This window comes from Aureobasidium melanogenum, assembly GCF_000721775.1.
Source record: "Aureobasidium melanogenum CBS 110374 unplaced genomic scaffold scaffold_3, whole genome shotgun sequence".
NCBI classification, from domain to species: Eukaryota; Fungi; Ascomycota; class Dothideomycetes; order Dothideales; family Saccotheciaceae; genus Aureobasidium; species Aureobasidium melanogenum.
Genome location: NW_024470055.1, coordinates 1,167,028 through 1,188,232, shown reverse-complemented (window position 1 = coordinate 1,188,232; position 21,205 = coordinate 1,167,028). Strand labels below are relative to the sequence as shown.

Here is a 21,205-nt window from a genome sequence, read left to right as displayed (position 1 = left end):
ACTGGCAACACTAGTCTATGGTTCGAGAGTCGCTTTGCTTGGCTGATCGTTGGGATTTCTGTCTTGTAAGTCAGGCGCTTACATCGCCGGATCGACGCACAGATGTTAGGGGTTCAAGCACAGTTGATCCTCTTTTTCAAGAGTTAAGGCACCAGGTATGTCGTTTCAGTGAGCGGTAAGCCCTCACTCTAACGTCTTCATGCGACACTAGTCACGACCAGATTTGTTCATGGTGTGCAGAACAGTGGTGTGATTCTTCTACTCCCTCAGGTAGCTTCGAGCATCCTCGCGGCTACTTGACAGGCTTACATCGATGAGTATCAAGTTCGGCATCGACTTGCAAGGATGTCGCTTACAAATGCCCGGTTCCTGCATAGATCAAGATGAGAGACCGTGATGTCCTTCCGATTGGGACGTGCAAGGAAACCAATATTTCTTTCGAATATTCGCTCTGTCAACGAGGGTGGTTGTTGATACTAGGCGCCGCGCGAATTATGGGTGCGATTACAAACGACACATACACCCTAGCAGTTTCAAAGTCCTGAATCCTTCGCCAATTATTACAGGCAGTACGCTATATATAATCGATATGATTGGACTTGAACCAGAAGCATTGAAGCCTCAAGTAATATTGGATTTCTCAGAATACTCGCTAAAGCAATCATGATCTCTCGGTCTTTTACGGTACGCTGTTTCAATATCCACTAGATCCCTGTCTTCTTATGATGATGTCTGATAGGTATTGCTACTGTTGGCCTTGTTTGTTCATACCACATTTGCCCAATACAGCCGCGGGACCAGAGTTGAGGTCAACCATGGCGTTAGAACAGCCTGGTGGTCTGAGAAGGACGGACAAGCGTCGACTTCAGTATCAACCCTGAATCCAGCACCCACAGTTTGGTACAACTGCCATTACGCGAGAGCCATTTGCAACAATGTCGAGAAGACCCAACCTGGAGCCAACGCAGGTACCCTTCAGATGGAATTGGTCTATGATTCCGATCATAAAAGAGCGACCGCTCGCAGGGGAGGAAAAAAGGGAGTTCCTGGCATCTGCCCCGGGAACTGGAAGGATACACACATCTGTCCCGAGCCGGATCAGCCACCAATCTGGGTCACGGACATGAGCAGAGACCCAGTAAACCCCCAAAATATCGAAATACCCAACCTTCTGAAATATCCATCGGGCAAACAGCAGGTGCTTGACAAGGATACTCAAAAGACGGTAGAGAAAACCAATTATCAGATTGCGGACTATGAAGATATGCCAAGTGGACTGATGTATACTTGTGACGAGTTTCCCTTCGCGACTACGATCCAAGGCGGGATCGGATTGACTGGAGATGCCAACGCTGGACTGAACTTTGCAGGCACAACGTACTGCGCACCTCAAAACTCAGCATGTGGAAAGAACACGGAATGGTTTAAAAGGTGGGCGTCTGACAACCCTGAAACAGCTTTACTGTATCAAAAAGCGAAATTGAAAGGTGCGGCGGCGCTGAGCAAGTTCCGAAAGGAGACTCGTTTTGCTTTTCCAAAAAGCGATCAAGACTTCCAAGCAAAAGCATTGAGCGAGATATCGGTAAGTGTTTCCCGAACCCTTTCCATCCCGAAGACGATAGTTCAACGGGAGCTGCTGTTATCTGTTGAAGGTGATCATGGATGTCTACACAGTTCATTGAGCACCTTGATATATCGCAAAGTCAGTTGCTAGGATGAATGGCCACGGAGCTTTCGTTGTCTCATGCGGATACAACACGTGGTCAAGAACCCGGCATATTTTCCCTGACTGTCCTGATGATCCGCTGACTAGAGCTAGAGCATATTCTCAAAGCAGAAGAAAGGACTCTATTCATATCAACTCAGAACGAAGAATGCCGAGTCTGATGATAGAGTGACGTGGGTTGAATACACGGCCCCAACTCCCAACCAAAAACGAGAATCTTCACGTGAGAATGCTCAATATGTCTATGAGGTATTTTTGAACGGCACCAACTCTCGCCGACGTCTTTCTGCTGCCCCAAATCAATCTCGAAACCATTACAGCAGGAGGGATGGCTTCAACACTACTCAGACTGTACAAAACGTCACCAGCGTCCAAGCATCCGGCAGCTCGACCTCACTCTGGACAAATCCTGTCGGAAGCAATACCACAATGCAACTCTTCGGGATGTCGTCAGGCTTCATCACTTCGATTCTTACCTCTTCGCCTGTTAATCTTTCATTCAGCTCGAGCACGTCCGCTAAAGAGCTCAACACGACGACAAGCCTGTCAACGACAAACTCAACTGCCGATAACACGAAGCCTGTCCCAATAACTACTGTAGCCAGCAGAAGTTCCTCGTCTCTGCTCTCGACCGAAAGTGATCAGAACAATACTTCGACTGATCTCACGTCAACTTTGACCACTGAACCCATGATCATATCGGTCTTGACGAGTGATGAAGGTACCACGACGACTTCCAGTGACGTTGAAACAGAGTCTGGTTCCTCACAGGCATCATCTACTACGTCCACTTCGTCTACTGTTAATGGCTCATACATTACATTGAGTGACGTCTGGGAAGTCAGCTCACCAGTCATCACATGTACCTCGATCCCTTGCTTGGTAGTTCTGCCTCCATACACACTGCCGACGCCTACAACTATCATCAGGGACCCCGTGACAGAAGATGACAAGACGGTCACGTTCCCACCTTTCACCACCGATAGAGTTGAATGGTCACGAATCACTATTGATGACTTATCCGAGACTGTTGATCCCACCATGAGCATCGAAGATCCCTTTGATACTGGCAAGATCAATCCTCCGATCACGATAGACCTACCGAGTCTGCCTCATATCCATGTCGTGGGTGCCAAGCCGACTGCTACACCCAGTGCAACGCCAAAATTGTCTTCGACGCCAACTTCGACAAAGCCTCCGGACAAGACTGAAGAGGCTACAAGCACCATTGATGCAACAACAGAATCCATTCAAACCTCAGCTATACCCACCGAAACGGCGTCTATAACTCCTGTGCCACCACCAGCCGATGAAGACCAGGGAGATGAAGACGGGAGAGATGAAGATGAAGAGGAAGAAGACGAGGAAGAAGAAGAGGAAGAGGGAGAAGATTGTGTAGTTCCAGGCTGGGACGTTTCGGATTTCCCCATTGGTGGTGATACTTCTGACAATGATCTGGGACAGGATTCGGCAGCCACAAGTCTAGAGTCGTCGGTCGCATCGACAACGTCAACTGATGCGGCTGCAACGACGACAAAGATGTCTTCGACCATGTCAACTGAAGCATCCATGACCACGTCAATAGGCACTGCAACTTGCAATTCAGCGCCTGTCGCCACGGAAACCGATGGGACTTACGAAGTCTCCATTGAGTTCGCTGTGGAAGCTGTGAACGACTTTTGTAAGAGCATGCAATCCCAGGGCAAGGTATTTAGCCCTGGGCAGAACACCTCATCGGGTGACCTCTACTTCCCTAACGGACAGTCTGGGGCGATTCGTAGTGGCAATCCGATCCAGCTCTCTGCGCAATGGAACGATGACGACGATAATGGCTGTCCAACACTGGATTTTTCGAAATCTGACGCCATGGATACTTGCAGGACAATTCTTGGATCTGTATATTCCTCATGTAAGTCATTGTATCTTGCGAGGAGTTGGAGTAACCAGACTGATCATTTCAAAAGGCTCTAATACTTTTATCAACGTCCCAGTAACATGGGGCGGTACACTCTATCAAGATTGTATTCAGTGGGAGCTACAACCAGTAGAAGATCACACAAGCTTGGATGGCTAGATTCAGCCTGTCAGATTTACTTCTGGCGGCAATTGGCCCGATCAACGATACTGCTTTCTTATATGTGACTGTATCTTGATACAGCACTCGTCTTACACCTAATCAGTTGTGCAGTACAGTTTTGTAGAGCGAAGCGTCACTGTAAGGGCCACACTTCTCAGCAGACGCCAGATCTGTTTTTACTAGTCTCAGATACCGTCGAGAAAGCACATGAGAGAATGAGAACATGCAGAAGCAAGAGAGGAGACAGGATTGATGATTTTACGTGTAACACGAGCATCAGAACACATAGAGAATATCAAGGTCTCCCATCTCCGATCGTAATCAACAATCTCGGAGAATTTCGAGATACACCAACATATTTCTAGCAAAGTTCGCTAACTGGGACAAACAACAACTGTCAACTGAGGTTGCAAGTTACTTCTCGCCCACAATCCTAGGCGTGTCGCGAGTGGAGACGTGATTGCTAGCCTCAGCGCTTCCACGCGACTTCTGAGCAGGGCGCTTATTCGAAGAACCAAGAATGGCAACGCATCGCAACCAATATGGTTTTAACCGTCCAATAAATGGCTGTTTTCAATGCTGGACGCTTGTGCACTGCATATGAATCGCTCTCAAGTATGCATCCAAGCAATCATGCACACGCTATCGATTTGCCAGCGGCTATAACTTCACGGCCGTCTTGCTGGCAAACGATTATAAGTTGAGCGAGGTAGGTTCAACAACATCAAGAGTTATTTGTGGCAGTCCATACTTGATTTTTCCTTCGATTTGTAGCAGGCCTGCAACATTATTTTCAAACCATGGCTTCCGAGACATTATCACTCTTTCCATCGCCTCTTTGTTCAATACCTCCAAAGTCTTGTCTGAGACAGGCTGAAGATGTTCACACAAGACGCAACACTCCATCGCCTGTACTCGGTTCGAAGCTGTATCCTTCGGGAAAACTTCGAGGACTTGCTCTGCAGGTTACTCCTCAAGTCTCGAAACCCACGTCTGCGCAATCGCCTGAGTCAGATGCAAGACCTTCCTTCTCGAGCCTTAGTTCAAATTGCTCTCCCGACAACAACAGCATGTTGAGTTCTTCACTACAGTCAGAGACAGCTGCAAGCACTGGAAGGAGACCGGCTGTTGCAATTCGCAAGATATCAATCGATTCGAATTCCAGCGAGACACGTTCCGACTTCTCAGGTCCAACGTTAGTGAGGACCAATAGTGGCTCCTCAGCCCAACCAAAAGTCGTGTCACCACCTATCAAGTCGATGTTTCCAGAGTATGACCCAAGTCTACCACTTTCGCAGCAGCGATACTACCCAACTGAAAATCTACCTCGACCGAGTCTCGAGCGCAATGCAAGATATCATTGTCAGACTCATGCAGATGTGCCATCGCCTACCTCACCAACGCCTGCTGCAGGTCTCTCTCAGTTGCAAGCTCTGTGGAATGCTGCTAATGGCCAGAATGGAGTTTTCCACTCGGAGAAGATCAAGTTGACTATGCACCGAGATGAGATCGGGGTCGGCTCGACAGCGGCTGAAGTACGATTTGGATCACGAGAGGGCCGTACACTGTACTCTGTGTCTCCTTCGGATGCTTCGAGCGAACTCACAGTTCGAAGGCATCATCCTGCCCGAACTGTTATTGTGCCTGTTGCTCAGTTAGATGTGGCGACTCTGCACAAGGATGTAAAGCACGAAACGACCATCTTTCCGCAACAAGCGGCATTGAGCGCACTTGAGGCAGCGGCTACGACACGTCGGGCCAATGTTATCGCACAATATGACCCTCGAGCATCATCACCACAAGCCGCGCAACTGGCGTTCGATGCAGTAGCCGAAGCCAAGACGCATGAGTCTTGTCAACTTGTCCGCATCCCTCTAGGAGTTAGCGCATATGGTGTTGAACAACACAGCTACGAGCTGCGACATCCATGTGCTGGCACTTTCGCCATCTCTGTTGATAGGCCATTTGACTTTACAAAGAAGAGCAGTGCAAGAATTACTCTGCATCAGCCGATGAATCCTGACAAACCAATGGCAAAGCCTTCAAAAGTCGTTTATCTTGACTTGAGTACAGAGACGCTGGAAGTTGATGTAGCCTCATTCAGAAGGCTTCAAAGCAAGTACATGATCGACAGCGCAATCTGTGCAGTGCTGGCTGTTGCTTTTGCCGAAAGTGGGATGGCTGAGACGAAGAAGAAAGCAGAGACGTTTGAGGCACCACCACTGACAGCGAAGTCCAAGAGTGACCTTCAGAAGGAGACTGCGAAAAGCCGCTGGCGGCGAAGCAAGAAGGTCGGTAAGAAGGAAGTTGGGGAGAACAAGGAGAAGCTGCCAAGGGTGACTCGAGGTATATTATTTTTGCTTGGATTCTCGTTCGAGGCGATAGTATGGCTGCTTGGATTAGGAGTCAAGGTGTTGAGCAAAGTTGTGGTTTGTGCGAGTGGGATTGTTAGCAAGAAGTGAGATAGTGATGAAATTGAATACGAGTCAATACGAAGGATGATACGTTGAAGTGGAGCAGGATTTGGGTGGAAGCAACGGAAGCTGACGCATGCCCCTTCCCCATCTTGGCCCCAAGGCCGATAAGTGATGAGGTGCTAATTGAACAAACCAACTGTCCAATGCTCCCCTGCCAGCACGATACGACCAAAGGACCGGGGTGAATGGAACAAGTCGAAATAAACAGAATGATATCATAACAATACTCGACTTTGACAAGCAGCCTGAATACGCTCCTTTCAACCTCCGCCACAGGCAAACACGCTATAGGTCCAACTTGTCTCCCGAGTCGCCGACGCCATGAGCGGCGAAGACCCCTACAAGAAATATGCTCATCTCCCTATTCCTTCATATGAAGAGGCCACATCTTCTCGTCCTTCATCCTCGAACACCGCAAACGAAACAAGCGACGAAACAGAACGACAAGGTCTATTAGGGAGACAGCCCAGTCAATCAGCCCGCAATGGCGCATACCGAGCACCCACCGCCGAGTCACCACGCCCGAGCGAGGACAGCGATTTATACCTACCCGAGGTGAATGGCGAAAGCGACGACGATGAAGAAGCTGCGGTACGGCGAGACATGGAAGAGATGGAAATACTTGAGCCCGAATCAGCAACGAGCCGGCGGCGAGGTCAACTGTTCGGCAAGCTATCACATACTTGGAGCAACCTACCCTCGTTCCGCCGCTTCTCAATGCCAAACTTCTCGTCGCTACGCCAGCGCCTCCCTACGATACCCGAAGAGTTTCGTCTCAGTTTGCCCACCATTGCCCGCCTGTTCGGTCTTTTTACCATAGCTGCCCTGATATACGTCCTCTTCGCCCTTGATGTCATACCAAATGCTGGACATATGGCCCAACACTACGATCCCGAGAGCGTGCGCGCCAGAGTACAAGAGCAGGCTTCATTATCACCAAATCGCATTGCCGAATACCTCGAGTATATCACTTCGTACGATCACGTCGCTGGTACAGAAGGCGACTTTGTGCTGGCCGAATGGGTTCAGGATAACTGGCGTGCTCAACACTTGGATGATGTCAGGATGCACGAATACTTTGTCTACATGAACTACCCAGAGCCCGATGGCCGCAATGTTGAGATTGTGTCTCCAGCAGACAGGAGGTGGACTGCTTTACTTGAGGAAGAGTCGGTCTTCAAAGAGTCAGGGAGGGAAAAACAACAAACTCTCAATTGGCATGGTTATTCCAAAAATGGAAATGTCACTGGCCACCTTGTATATGCCAATGGAGGCTCACGTGAGGATTTTCAGCGTCTGACAGATATGGGTGTAGACTTGAAGGGAGCTATTGTTCTGGTACGATACTACCACACGGAGGCAGACCGTGGTATGAAGGTCAAGGCTGCTGAAATGGCTGGAGCTGCTGGCTGTCTCATCTACTCGGATCCCAAGGAAGATGGTTTCTTGAAAGGTCCTGTTATACCCCACGGTCCATGGAGACCGCGCGACTCTGTACAACGTGGATCTGTCGCTCTTTCCAGTTTGGTCGTGGGAGATCCTCTTACACCTGGTCAACCCTCGCATCAAGACACTAAACACCAGGACATTAACGAAGACATCTATGGACTACCATACATACCCAGTCTTCCATTGGCTTGGCGAGATGCTCAGCACCTTCTACAAGCTCTTAGAGGACACGGCCAAAAGGTCCCTTCCAGCGACTGGGAAGGTGGTGTGCCCGATGTCGAATGGTGGACTGGCGACAAGAACTCTCCAGAAGTTCGTCTCGTCAACAACAACTTCCATACCGCCAAACAACGAATTTGGAATGTCCATGGTCTGGTTCAAGGCATGGAGACACCAGGCAAAAAGTTGGTTGTCGGCTCTCACCGCGACGCCTGGTGCTTCGGCAGTGTTGACTCTGGAAGTTCACAAGCCGTCCTTATGGAAGTCGTGACCATCTTTGGCGACCTCATAAAACTTGGCTGGCGACCGCTCCGCTCTATCGAATTTGTCTCCTGGGATGCCGAGGAGTACAACTTTGTTGGTTCTACCGAGTTTGTTGAAGATAACATGGATTACTTGCGTAAACACGGTGTTGGATACCTCAACGTCGATGTAGGAGTTTCAGGCCCGAACTTCAGAGTTGCTGGATCACCGCTGTATAAGAAGGCCCTGATGCACGTCCTTGATAGAGTTGCGGATCCGTACAAGAACGTTACCCTACGCCAAATCTATGACGAGCAAAATCAACAAATCGAGGGCCTGGGCGCGGGATCTGACTATGTTCCTTTCCAATACATGTCTGGCACCTCATCGCTCGACTTTGGCTTCGAAGGTGAAGAAAATGGATACCCATACCATTCCTGTTACGAAACATACGAATGGATGACAAAATATGGAGATCCTGAATTCCAGTACCACAAGACACTTGCCACAGTATGGGCGCTCTTGATTCTGGAAATCGCAGATCGACCAATCATCCCCTTCGACCTTAATGATTATGCCGCAGCCATGACTCCCATCATTGACGGGCTCGAGGCCGATGCCAAAGCCACCGCTTCAAAACTAAAAATCGATCTTAACACCACTCCTTTCAGTATTCAACCGTTGAGAGAAGCAGTGGACGTGTTTGTGGCCAAAGCGAAGGAATTCCACGAATTCGACAACATGTGGGCAAATAAAGTGCTTGCTGGCAGCGGAGGCTTCGAGACCAACGCGTATGCTTTGAAACGCATTGAGCACAACACAAGGGTTGCAAACTTCGAGACCGATTTACTAGATCTACCGGGTACTGGAGAGACCGGTCCCTACGGTGTAAGTACCATCTCTGTTCCGCAAAGATGTGGAGGGTAATGTGCTGACATACGATGAATCAGGTCCCTGGAAGAACACAATACAAACACGTCATCTTTGGCCCCCAGCTCTGGGATAGCTATGCAGCTGCTTACTTCCCTGCTGTTCGAGACGCAATGTACGACGGGAAATGGCTAGATGCGCAGGGACAACTATTACGTGCAGCTAGGATATTGAGACAGGCTGCTGAGAAGTTGGTTGCGTGATAGACTTCAAAAGACTTTCACTTTGTATAGGATCCTTTTCTTTTTCTTCTTATGTGCATATTTTCTTTCTGGGAGTAGCGTGGCATTCGTTGGGTGTGAATGGGACTTTTTTGCATTCGTCTGTAGATATGGCAAAAATGTCATTTTTTTTCCCTTTTGATGTGTTTTCCGTGTCAATTGTACTTCATCTTGACTGATTGAGTGTTCAAAGAAGAGAAAGCGGTTCGAGAATAATGGTTGTGTTGAGGGTTGAGGTTGGGAAGGGGCTAATCAGGGGTATAAATCCCATCTGGTCCTGCCTCTCATTGTCACATCAGTCTCTAATTTGCTTGACACCCAGATCAGGACAAAGCAGAGGGACGCGACGCAAATTGATTGATGGCTGCATAATCAACGACTACCGATCAAGCATGTACTCAATAATAGAGAGCAGCTGTGGTCATGCAACTTCATAAGCAAGATCAGGATTCTTATCGTGGTCTCGAGGATCGAAGAATGATGTGAGTTCTGATTGTTTGGGCTGCAAGATGAGGTTGCTAATGCTGTTTGTGTCTTTTGGTGTGCTCCTCCGTCTCAATCTCTTTTCGACTGCTTTGATCATGGACAGCCGTGATTTGGTAAGTCTGCTTACAAGCCACTTGCACACTCCTTGTCATATGTATACCCTCTCCTATCTCGATATCTTCCTCATTCCTGTGGCCATGGACAGCTGTGAGTTGGTTAAGTCTGCTCATGAGCTCTTTGTACAGTTCTTGCTGAGTGTACTGCATATGCCACGCTAATACCGGTGAGCTAGATTTAGTCTCCCTGTGCTACCACAACGGTGACGATAAAGACTCACCAGCGAAGGTTAAGACACTAGCGACGGGTTGAAGCATTTTCCTCGTCGCCAGCATCGACAGTATCGCCAGCATGGCCAGCATGTCCGGCATCTCCAGCATCGCCATTATCTCCAGCATCGCCATTATTTCCAGCATCGCCATTATCTCCAGCATCGCCATTCTCACCCTTGTCGCCATTGTCGACGTTGCGGCGGTATCTGGTGTAGATGGCGCAAGAGGTAGAACTCAGCAGGGTACGCAAAGCATCCACGGCATTGTGACAACCCGAAACGTGGTACTCGACTTCGCCTTGGTTGTTCCAGACCATGGCACCCCAAGAGCCAAATTCTTCTTCATAGCCAGTGGTGATGATGGGAAAGTCAAGACTGGGATCGATGATACGCATGTTGGCTAGATGAGAAGTGTGAGTATGGGGCTTGGTGTTTAAGAGGGAGTGAGATGCTTACAGATGATTTGAGCGTGCAGGGCTGGGATGACGATTTCGTCGGGTTGGGGTTGGGAAGACATCTTTGGAATATTGAGAGTTTGAATGTGATGTTGATGTTGAGAGTGTGGGTGTGTAGGAGAGTTTTGGTTGTGGTGTGGAAAGAATGGTCTTTGATGTCTCATCCACTAGCAGGTAGGTGCGAACGAGCAAAGATGCAGTTTCTATCTTGCGAACACAGCGAAACAAAATGTTCACTCGCGTTCTGGACAGCTCTTTCCTCTCGAAGCTGCGTCCAGCTGCTAGACAATCTTCACTCTTCCATCTTTCATCCCTCATATTTCTCATCCTCACCATTGACTACCACCAACCATCAATTTTCCACCATCACTTGCCTTGCCGCCACCATCTTTATCATTGCACAGCCACCCGTCTAACATGAGTTCCGAACAACAAACCGCCGAGATCGAAAGGCTGAATTAGCGCATCTGCCTTCAAGACGTCGAGCTCAAGTACCTCCGTTCAACCAATGATCCCATCACTGTCTAGAAGACCACATGCGACCAAAAAGACGAAACCATCGAGGCTCAACAGAAAGAGATCGAAAGATTGGAACGCAGTGTAAATGATGCACAAGTCGAGATCAAGAAACTACAAAAAGAGTTGGAAATGAGAGAAATGCAAACCAAGTGCCTGCTTCAGAATGAAGCGAATGGCTTTGGTTGGAGGGATGTGGCCGATGAAAAGAGCGAAATCGTCAAAGAGCAGAAGCGAGATATCGAAAACATGAAACGCAAGATCGATGCTGGGAAGCACTTGGAGATCAATCATCGAGACCTGCGAAGAGACTATGACACTCTGGAGAGACACTTCAAGGAATTGGAACAAGATTACGGCAAACTGAGATATGAAAAGACAAAATTCGACAAGAAGAGGCACGATCTGGAAACTCGTCTTGATCGCAGAACACAAGAGTGTCGGAAAGCAAAACACGCTCTGGAACACGTGTCACATTTGTTGATGCAGAAGCCCTCTACGAATGCTCAATCTTGGGTCTATTCCTTCACTGGTCTGACCAGGACTCTGAAGGACGTTCTTGACTGTGCGAGTAATGGGCATGATCTCCCACCCGTCGTGTATTCCTACCTCCAGGATCAATTCACCACGACCATGACCTCTCTGTGCATGGTCAATGACATTCAATTCAACATAGCAGTCATCGACTATGCATCTGGCAACACTTGTGTGCAGCAGAAAGTATGCGGTTTGGCAGCAACGGTACCTAGACATCGAGCTGGAGCATGCGAGTCTTGTGTAATGCTGCAGCGCATCTGTCTGCAGAAAGAGGACTACTACCTTATCGTGGTCGTTCCACTGCCAAAACATCTGCGGCGTGGAAAGAAGGTCGAAGAATTGGGCTACTGGGTTCAAGGGTGGTAGGGCTGACTTGCATGAGACTGTGTTGCTTCTCGGAGGACTTTCTGGCTGGGTAACCTTTGTAAGTTGTGTATTCTTATGTTTAGAGCACCTTCATATGCCTACAGCCCTCACTGTACTCTCTTTAATCATATTACTCCTCGTTTAATCAGCTTCGATCTCGTAATCCACCTCCTCTTCTTCCTCCTCTCCATCACTCTCCCCCAGTTCCACCTCTTTCATCCCTTTCGCGCCACCCAACCTGAGAACGTCCTCCTCAACAAGTGCCAATAGAACCTTCAGCGCGGCTTTGATGCTTTCTTGTGCCATGCTAGAGTACCTCACTTTCTCCTCCTCATCAATGATATGAGCATAACACTCTCCATATGTAATCGAAGTGACAATTGCGGCTTTCATCTTCGGCTTCACAAGTGAAAGCTTAGCTATTAAGGTTTTAGCATAATGAGAAACGATGGACTGATCAGATAGATAAATGGCTTACCAAAGATCTGGGCACGTAGTTTGCGTTTGGCCTTTTTCGGTTCTTGAACAGTACTTGTTGGTTGAGAGGGCTGTGGTGGTGCTAAGTTGTTGACGGGAGCGGAAGAGGAAACAGGGCGATGAGGGCGAAGAGGTAGGGTGTTTTGGTTATTCATTATTTGCGTATCTTATTATCGTGTATGTTACTGTGTATGTTGACGGTGCAGACAATGATAGTTGAAGCGGTGATGGTTGAACAAGCGAAATTCGTTGAGAGTCAAGGCGACGGCGTAGAAGATGTCGGACGAGATGGAATTGTAGCCAGCTTCACAGCTCGTCGATATAAGCGACAAGACGACGATGTAAGCCAGGACGGCGATACCAGTTAAGGCGACGACGACACAGGCCAGGACGACGACACAGGCCAGGACGACGACACAGGCCAGAAACGAAAGTGAATGAAGTTGATGAGACGTATTAGTACAGGAAACATCTATGTACCAAAGAGAAGAAGATCTTCTTGACCAAGTATTGTACAACTATAAACAAACGCCATCGCTATTGATATCCTCTATATTGTTAATTATTGTGATTTGTGTTTATGAATTTGATCCTTCTTCGTAAAGAAGAATGCCTATGACAACGAGGTCGGGGTATCATTTCGAGGTGCTGATCCTCTATTGGTTGCCAAACATGGATTCAACCATCTCACCACCACGGATGGCTAGGACAGAGAGAAGAGAGTCGCTCAACTGTGGGGCATGTTAGTAGGATTTATGAATCGAAAATAGGATCAAGACTTACACCGTGGGTGCTCTCATTACATCCCTGCAACCAGACACCAGAATCCTTGGCGACAGTGCCGGGCTCGAACTGAACCTTGTACTCGCGGTTGACAGTCCACTTCTGACCAGGCTTGTCACCACCAGGCATCATAGGTCTGACCTTTGACAACAATTGCTCATGGAAGTCTCTTCTGTATCCGCTAGCAATCATGACCAGATCCACATCCAAAGACTCTTGTGTAGGAGCCTTGCGACATCTGTGCTTTGCAGTGTCGTTTCTGATGTGTAGACGCAAGCGGTCGTTGGGCAAGTCAGTCACACTCTCGACTTCGCGGTAGTTGAGCAATTGCTGAGGCCATTTCTCTTCGTCGTCGCCGTGGGTAAGACGTTGTGTGTAGAGGACATCGTACATGTGTTCCAGCAGCTCGAGACGAACGACTCCGTAGTTAGTGGCCTTGTCCATCTTGATGGCAGCGGCACGGGTCTCGGGGTCTTGGCCGAAGGTGTCGTCGGTACGTTCAGGGTCGAAGACTTCGTTGACAAAAGGCGAGTCGTCTGAAGGTCTGAGGGCGGCACCTCTGATCATGAGGTAGGCCTTGGAGTTGGGGAACTGGCTGGGCAGGTTCATGAAGATCTCGGCAGCGGATTGACCAGAGCCAATGACGGCGATCTTGAGAGGAGCGTTGCGATCACGGAAGATGTGAGACGAGAGGGTCCAGTATTGTGACGAGTGAACGACACGAGGGTGGTGTTGAGGAAAGGCGTCAGGGATTCTGGGGTGACCACCAACAGCAACGACGACACGTTTCGTGCGACGGTAGCTCAGCTCTTTTGTGTGCACATTGCGAGATGTGATTGTCCATGTTGTAACACCCTCTGCACTCTTAGCCTTGGTGTCAGGCGAGATATCGACCACCTCTTGACCATATGAAACCAGGTTCTGGAACCAGCCAGCGCACCAGCGGAGATAGTCCTCGAACTCAATGCGACGGGGTAGGAAGGTGCTGAGGTTGGTGAATTGCACCAGACGGTCGTTCTCGTGCAGGTAATTGAGGAAGGTGAACTCGCTGCGAGGGTTGCGCATGGTGGCCATGTCCTTGATGAAGGAGATTTGCATCTTTGCACCGGGAATCTGCATGCCGGCGTGCCATGCGAACGACTCTTGTCTCTCGAGGAAGCCGATCTTGGGCTGTGTCCTGACTTGTGGTGGCTGCTTGCCCGTCTGCTTTGTCGCGTCGTGGAGGGCAACTGCAATTGCTAGCGAGGCAGGACCGAAGCCTAGGCAGATTACATCGTGTACGTCGTTCTGCGGTGTCGGTTGGAGGTGTGTCTTCCATGGGGAGGCATTGCGCTCTGGTGAGCTCTCGAGAGCAATTTCTGAAATGTCGGCGTGGGGTGCCATTGTATCGTGTATAATTGCTTGATCTTGTTCTTTGCTTTGTGTCAGTCGGGACATAAAGTGGTTTTCGTCTTTCGTGGATGATTGAATCGAAAATGCATAAACGGTACTCTATTTCTTGAATACAGTCGTTCTTCGCAATATAGGTACCAAAGGAAAAAGGCGGAAGCGTCAGCCAGGGAAAGTTCGGGTGACGACTCACATGCGTTATGTCCGTCGTATACCATAAAGCCTAACCCATCCACGCAATCATTAACTTTCACTGATGTATGACGACAGGATCGTTGACGGACAACAGGAACGACAAAACGACGATGGCAAAAGAATCACAAGATGCGGGAAAAAAACATGTCGCTGACAGCGGTCCATTGGCTCTATCTATTGCCTGCGTTTCCGCCTCGTCGTCGCAAGCTCGGTCGAGAGGCCAGACACGATCATCTCATGTTGGCTTTTTGCTGCGTCAGTGCTCGCAATGTCTTTGTCATGAACAAACCATCATGGTCGCTGCATCGCGCCTTGGCTTTCGCGTGGTGCCAACGGCCCCAGCGTGAAAACTCTGCATCTAATCTGATTAAACTCGTCTAATCAGATCATCATTTACTGATCAAGGATCAATTCCCGACGTGCATGGCGGGGGTCGAACCACTGCGCGAATCACGGACCTTTAACTAGCTGCACCATGCAAGGGACCGGTGAGATGTATCCACAGGCCCACTTGTCACGAAAACTCAGCGTTACCATTGACTTCTGTCAAAACGCGGAAGGAGCGTAGGTTGGTGTATAAAGATGCTGCCGTTTGCAGGCCAGATTGCACTCGACCGAGCCATCAGCAATACCCTCTTTCGCTGCCATGAATATCAGCCTTGACACCACTGTAGAATAATAATCTGATATGATCTGATCTGATAATATGATCAGGCCAAGAACGCCCGCCGTCATCGGAGCCCGTATCCTTGCTCCTCGTCACCGCTGGTTCCCGAAACAAAGTTATCAGATCCGCTTCCAAGACCGCACAGACTGTGGGCCATCTGCCCTCTGTCCCACCACCACACCATGGCGGACAGAACTCGCGTTTCACTGTTTCTGTTGGGGATTGAGAGTAGGGCACGAATGTTGATCTGTATACATGGCTTGATAGCCGTGGCGTGTCTACCTCGTGGAAAGCCCCTGCATTCTGTGAAACGACGAAAAGGTACCGTTGTATTTGTCCAAATAACACCTGCCTAATTTGGGATCTTTTTGATCCTTCCTAAAACTCCTCGCTAGTTTGACATACAAAAACAGATCAAAATATGCAGAACATAGCGACATGATATAGTAGCAACCTCTACGAGATAACCCAACACACTAAGCCAGTGTCTGTGCCTTGACCATACTGGCATACAAGCCTCCTTGAGCAACAAGCTCAGCATGACTTCCAACCTCCAAGATACGTCCGTTATCAAACACGAATATTCTATCGGCGTGTTGTACCGTAGACAGTCTGTGTGCAACCACAATCGTAGTTCTGCCCACACTGGCCCCGTCAACGGCCTCTTTGATCTGTTGCTCGGAATGAGCATCCAGAGCAGAAGTATACTCATCCAGGAGAAGTACTTCTGGCGATCTGATCAGTGCTCTAGCAACAGCAACACGCTGCTTCTGACCACCAGACAGCTTTGAACCATTGGTACCGCACTCTGTGCTATAACCTTCTGGCAAACTCATGATGAAGTCGTGAATACCACATTTGGCACAAATCTCTTCGATGTCGGCTTGTGACACGTCCTGGCCTGGTGCTGCGCCCAGACCAATGTTATACGAGATGGACCCAGGGAAGAGGTCTGGCTCTTGAGGTACCAGCCCCAATCGACCTCTATGCTGTGACACGGCGACCTCGCGGATGTCCTGTCCATCGAGCTGCACGCTGCCAGTCGTGGGATCGTAGAAGCGTTGCAAAAGTGAGACAATAGTAGACTTGCCTGCTCCACTAGGACCAACAAGTGCAATAAACTCGCCTGGCTTGATGGAAATGTTGATGTTTTGAAGTGCTGGGTGTTGCGGCTTGGATGGGTAACACAGACTGACGTCCTTGAATTCGATCCAACCGCCGAGAGAAGTATCCTTCTTCTCTGTCAGAGTTGGGACATCGCTTGATGAATCATGCTGCTTGATGTTGCCATCTACAATAGTTGGCTGCTGATCGTGCAGTCCGAACACGTTTCGGGCAGCAATTCCAGCTCGCGACATTTCTGGGGACAGACTGAAAATCTGACCAGCACTTTGTGCAGAGAAGAGAAGAGCAGGTAAGACGATGAAGAAGTCCAGTTCACTGTAGCTGCCGTTCCTCACTTGCTTGGCTCCCCACCAGTAGGCAAGGGCATAAACGAAGTAAGTGATCGAGAAACTCAAGGCGAGCAATGTGTTTGTGATGAGGGTAAATCGGATTCCCTTCTCGTATGGCTCCTTCACTGCAGCCTTGAAGGTTTCGGAAACACCGCGCTCTCTTCCAAGGGAAGCAATCGTCCTGATACCTCGACATGCTTCGGCGGCGATGGAAGCAGCATCATTGTATGCAGATCTGTGTCTGTTCTCTGCCAGAGCGAGCACGCGTAGTCTGACATAGCCAGCCGTGATCATGACAGGCACGGCAGCTAGCAAGACAACAGCAATCTTCCAAGCCACCACATGGGCAAGAATAATGCCGCCAGTGACAGACACGCATACTGTAAAGATGGTACCAATGGCCACTCCAGACAAACAAGCCAGTTGACCTGCATCCGAGTTGAGACTAGTCATGAGCGATGACACTGACCGACCTGAGAACCACTGCATATCCTGTCGCAAGATGCTGCGGAGAGAAATATGTTGAACCTTAGCCACAAAATGTGAGGACACAAGGCCGAAGCAGGATCCGTTACCAGAGTAGGAGAAGAAAGCAATCAGTGCTAGGATGAAGAACATAAGAGAGAAGAAATCTGCTCTGTTACGGAAGTTCGGGCTTTCTGTATTGTTCAACACAGAGATGAGGTTACCGAACACGATGGCTTCACCGAGGATGATACCACCAGATATAATCGAGGCAGAAAGTCCTAAGGCGATGATTGGAGAGTCGGGTTTGGCCAGGCGAAGGCATCTCAAAAGAAGTTTCCAGAAGCCAGTCTTCTTGGTGGGTGTTTCTTCCTTATCCACCTCTGGAGATAACATGGCAGAATCGCTCGAAGCGGAGGTGTCCTCGGATTTAGAGGCCTCTCGCTTTACAGTCTGACTGGCGGATGCTGGTGAAACCTCTTCAGACGAATCGTCCGTATCATTGAGTTGTTGAGCCTTAATGAGATTGTTGTAAGCGCCTTCCAGTTGCATGAGTTCGTCATGGTTGCCTTGCTCAATAACCTTGCCCGCACCCATAAGCACGATATTTGGCGAGTCGGATACAGTAGAGAGTCGATGTGCTACCATGACCACTGTTGTGCCTGATGCGGCCACGGATTTTACAGCATCCATAATGAGTCTTTCGCTGTTTGCGTCAAGAGCCGCAGTCGGCTCATCGAGCAGAAGCAAAGCAGGTCTTTTGACTAGGGCTCTAGCCAAGCAAATTCTCTGGGTTTGTCCTCCCGACAGCTGAGTGTAACCGCCGTTACCAATACGAGTGTGAATCCCTTGAGGTAAGAAGTCGACAAAATCCAGGTTAGCAGCTTTGGCAGCCTCGGTACATCTCTCCAAAACAGATTCCTCAGACAGTTCATGTTCTCCGAGTCCATAGCTAATATTATCAAGAACCGAGCCGGAAAACAAGACAGAGTCTTGGTCAACCAGCGCCGTGTATCTTCTCAGACTTCTCACGTTGAAGTCCTTGATATTATGCTCTCCTATCGTCAATGTGCCAGATGATATGTCGTATAGTCGTAAAAGCAAGGATACAAGTGTACTCTTGCCGCAACCACTTGTACCGACAATGGCGTTCATCTGTCCAGCTTTGAGAGTGAGGTTTAATTCGTCCAGGGCACGAGCTGTTGTTCTGGCAGGATACACGAAAGTAACTCCTCGGAAGTTCAGGTCAGCTCTCATGTCATCCTCGGTAGCTTCCTGTCCACTTTCGGAGTAGACGTTGATCTCTGATTGTGGTTGATTAAGAATCTCGTAGATGCTTTCGCCAGCAGCTGCAGCAGTTGCAAAGGCACCAAGGAAAGGGCCAAATTGGCCAACGACGAATGACGCATCAATGATCAAGAAGACCACAGCATACACAGTACCAGCATTGTCTGTGCCTGATGCCGCAGCCAGTCGCGAGCCTTCCCAGAAAGCAAGTGCATTGGCACTGTAGGCTGTGAAATAGACCATGCCAAGCATAAGTGCAGAAGAGAAAGATTTCCGGATGGCGTATCTTGCAGACAGTTTGAGCAGGCGATAGTGTTCTTTGCTGAGATTATCGGCCATACCAAAAGCTTGAACGACCTTGACAGCATGAATGGCACTCTCGGCGATCCTTCCGGCAGCCTCACTATACTGAGCGGCTGCTTTCGTATACTTTGCGACTCTGGAGGAACCAATAATCACAATCAGACTCATGATAGGTATAACAGCGGCGAACAGTATTCCAGTGAGTTCGGCATTCAAGATGAATCCAACGACAAAGGCGGCGACGAAATAGCTTATCGATTGTATGAAGATACCGACTTTTTCAGATGTTCCTATCTGTATCGCTTCGATTTTTTCAGTCAGGAGATTCGTGATATCCGGGTCGTTGATATCGAAATAGGCTTGCTCGAGACCTAGCAGACGCTCAACGAGGGCCTCTCGGAAGCGACGTGAGATCCTTTCTCCAGTCAAGCCCCATGCGATTGCGTAGCCAGTAGTGACTATGAAGTAACCACATGCTACACCAATGAGTTCGTATAGCCTATTAAGCAGGACATGTTCCGGAGGTGGGAAGGAGGTGATGATCTGTCCGAAGATATAACCAATGATGGGTAGCGGGGTGCCAGCGGCTATCGCCAGTAGGATACCAGCCCATAGAATTAATCTCGACTCTTTGTCGTTGACAAGCTTGTATAGGTCGACGTATGAGCTCTTGAACGGGTTTTTACCAAGAATCTGCTGGATCAATTTGCGAGAGATGAAGACGAAATTGGTATGCCATGAACGCGGTTGCGCAGAATTCATGGTAGTGGCCTCGAAGTTGCTTTCTGTTTCAACGTTGGCTGTCGAAGGTCGCGTTCGTCCATGGCCAGCTGAGGACCGCCTGCGCCTGCCAATGGCAGAGGGCATTGTGATGTGAGGCACTATTGTAGTTGGTTACCTCTTCCAAGTGGTGCAGGTTGAATGGCGTTTTCAAACAAAACGTGCGAAGGTTTTCTGGCAACGAAGTTCCTTTTTTGTAGAAGAAGCCACCTTAAACTTCAAGCCTTCAAACCATCCGTACTCGTAAAATGACAACACCTCAGAACATACGGCCAACACGTGGGGTGGTTAGCAAGAACCATGCGCAAGTTATGGCAAAGGAGAAGTTTTCTGGATCAAGAACGTGCAGTGTTGAGACTTGACACCCGAGGCTCCACGTCCACACCCACGCTGTGGTTTAGTTGCCTTGCCCATCATCGTATCCGACGATCACTCACATCTCGGCAAGTCGGAATTGTTTTACGACGCGTAGACATGGCTGCTTATTAGCAAGCGTGTAGGACTGACGCCAGTGACATACTGACACTTGTCAATCATTGAACTAAGGAAAGCGTTGAAGCATCACTTTTGCATTTGGAAGCGTCGTTTTCGTGACGGTGAGCAGCCAAGGCACGGTATCAGATCCGCACGACCTGACTCTGTCGTCAGTGGCTAACCTCAGCTAGCGATGATCGTCATAACGCTTAGATTATCATTATCAGATGAAGGGGCTCAGAGGATCAGATAAATTTTTTCCAAGCAATTGGCGCCCTACTCCCAAATCAACACCCTTGTAAAAAATCTTTTGTCCATGTCAGATGTGCAACACCACGGTAGACAAGTTAAGCGACGTAAACGCGCCGCGAAGCAAGGTTCGATGTGCAATGGCCGTTGACTGACTGTCGCTGTAAATCGTGATGCAAGATCATGACGATTTGAAATCTCCGAGACTTTACTCCGCGTTGCCTTGTCCCTTTAAACATGCCGGATACCGGATGAACATCACCACCTGTTCGAAGGCGAATGTTTAGATCTAGGCACCGCATGATGACCACTTTCGTAAGCACATACGACAGCAAGCAATTGTCATCCATATTCCGTACGTGCGAAGAGCAAGTTTGAGTGAGAAGTCGCTGGCCACCGACCTCGGCAGTTTCCTTTGACTGCGACAACGCACGAGCGCTGCCCTAAGCTTGCTAGTGGCGGGCTTAATTTGGTCGTGATTGAAGTCGTCAGTTCTTGATCGTCGGTCGACTTTTCCTCGTGTAGATTTCGTGTGAGGCATGAGTCGACATGGTCTAACACTTGAATAGCATGCCGCCGTCGGAACAAGAGTTCAAGCAAAGTCGACTTGCAAGAGCCCAACCACACTTCTTAGCTCTTGCTGGATTGATTG

At 49.0% G+C, this 21,205-nt stretch overlaps 8 protein-coding genes across 8 annotated transcripts; 4 read left to right on the top strand and 4 right to left on the bottom strand.

Moving 5' to 3' along the window:
- Positions 1-663: 663 nt before the first annotated feature.
- M437DRAFT_63540 (uncharacterized protein) lies at positions 664-3,800 on the top strand (the record flags this gene model as incomplete). Its single annotated transcript, XM_041024274.1, has 4 exons — positions 664-684; positions 740-1,582; positions 1,820-3,635; positions 3,691-3,800. The coding sequence occupies 4 exons, from the start codon at positions 664-666 to the stop codon at positions 3,798-3,800; spliced, it is 2,790 nt and encodes a 929-aa protein (XP_040883034.1).
- Positions 3,801-4,603: 803 nt separating this feature from the next.
- On the top strand, positions 4,604-6,265 carry M437DRAFT_41070 (uncharacterized protein; the record flags this gene model as incomplete). The annotated part of the gene is made up of 1 exon (XM_041020308.1): positions 4,604-6,265. The coding sequence occupies one exon, from the start codon at positions 4,604-4,606 to the stop codon at positions 6,263-6,265; it is 1,662 nt and encodes a 553-aa protein (XP_040883033.1).
- Positions 6,266-6,601: 336 nt separating this feature from the next.
- Positions 6,602-9,324, top strand: M437DRAFT_63538 (N-acetylated-alpha-linked acidic dipeptidase 2; the record flags this gene model as incomplete). Its single annotated transcript, XM_041024273.1, has 2 exons — positions 6,602-9,079; positions 9,142-9,324. The coding sequence occupies 2 exons, from the start codon at positions 6,602-6,604 to the stop codon at positions 9,322-9,324; spliced, it is 2,661 nt and encodes an 886-aa protein (XP_040883032.1).
- An 858-nt stretch (positions 9,325-10,182) lies between these two features.
- On the bottom strand, positions 10,183-10,673 carry M437DRAFT_81847 (uncharacterized protein; the record flags this gene model as incomplete). The annotated part of the gene is made up of 2 exons (XM_041027629.1): positions 10,183-10,556; positions 10,613-10,673. 2 exons carry the CDS (start codon positions 10,671-10,673, stop codon positions 10,183-10,185), a joined length of 435 nt encoding a protein of 144 aa, XP_040883031.1.
- Positions 10,674-11,268: 595 nt separating this feature from the next.
- Positions 11,269-12,030, top strand: M437DRAFT_81846 (uncharacterized protein; the record flags this gene model as incomplete). Its single annotated transcript, XM_041027628.1, has 1 exon — positions 11,269-12,030. The coding sequence occupies one exon, from the start codon at positions 11,269-11,271 to the stop codon at positions 12,028-12,030; it is 762 nt and encodes a 253-aa protein (XP_040883030.1).
- A 141-nt stretch (positions 12,031-12,171) lies between these two features.
- Positions 12,172-12,662, bottom strand: M437DRAFT_63536 (uncharacterized protein; the record flags this gene model as incomplete). The annotated part of the gene is made up of 2 exons (XM_041024272.1): positions 12,172-12,449; positions 12,509-12,662. The coding sequence occupies 2 exons, from the start codon at positions 12,660-12,662 to the stop codon at positions 12,172-12,174; spliced, it is 432 nt and encodes a 143-aa protein (XP_040883029.1).
- A 598-nt stretch (positions 12,663-13,260) lies between these two features.
- Positions 13,261-14,727, bottom strand: M437DRAFT_40356 (L-ornithine N5 oxygenase; the record flags this gene model as incomplete). Its single annotated transcript, XM_041020179.1, has 1 exon — positions 13,261-14,727. The coding sequence occupies one exon, from the start codon at positions 14,725-14,727 to the stop codon at positions 13,261-13,263; it is 1,467 nt and encodes a 488-aa protein (XP_040883028.1).
- A 1,290-nt stretch (positions 14,728-16,017) lies between these two features.
- M437DRAFT_81843 (multidrug resistance-like protein) lies at positions 16,018-19,917 on the bottom strand (the record flags this gene model as incomplete). The annotated part of the gene is made up of 1 exon (XM_041027627.1): positions 16,018-19,917. The coding sequence occupies one exon, from the start codon at positions 19,915-19,917 to the stop codon at positions 16,018-16,020; it is 3,900 nt and encodes a 1,299-aa protein (XP_040883027.1).
- Between the last annotated feature and the right edge of the window lie 1,288 nt (positions 19,918-21,205).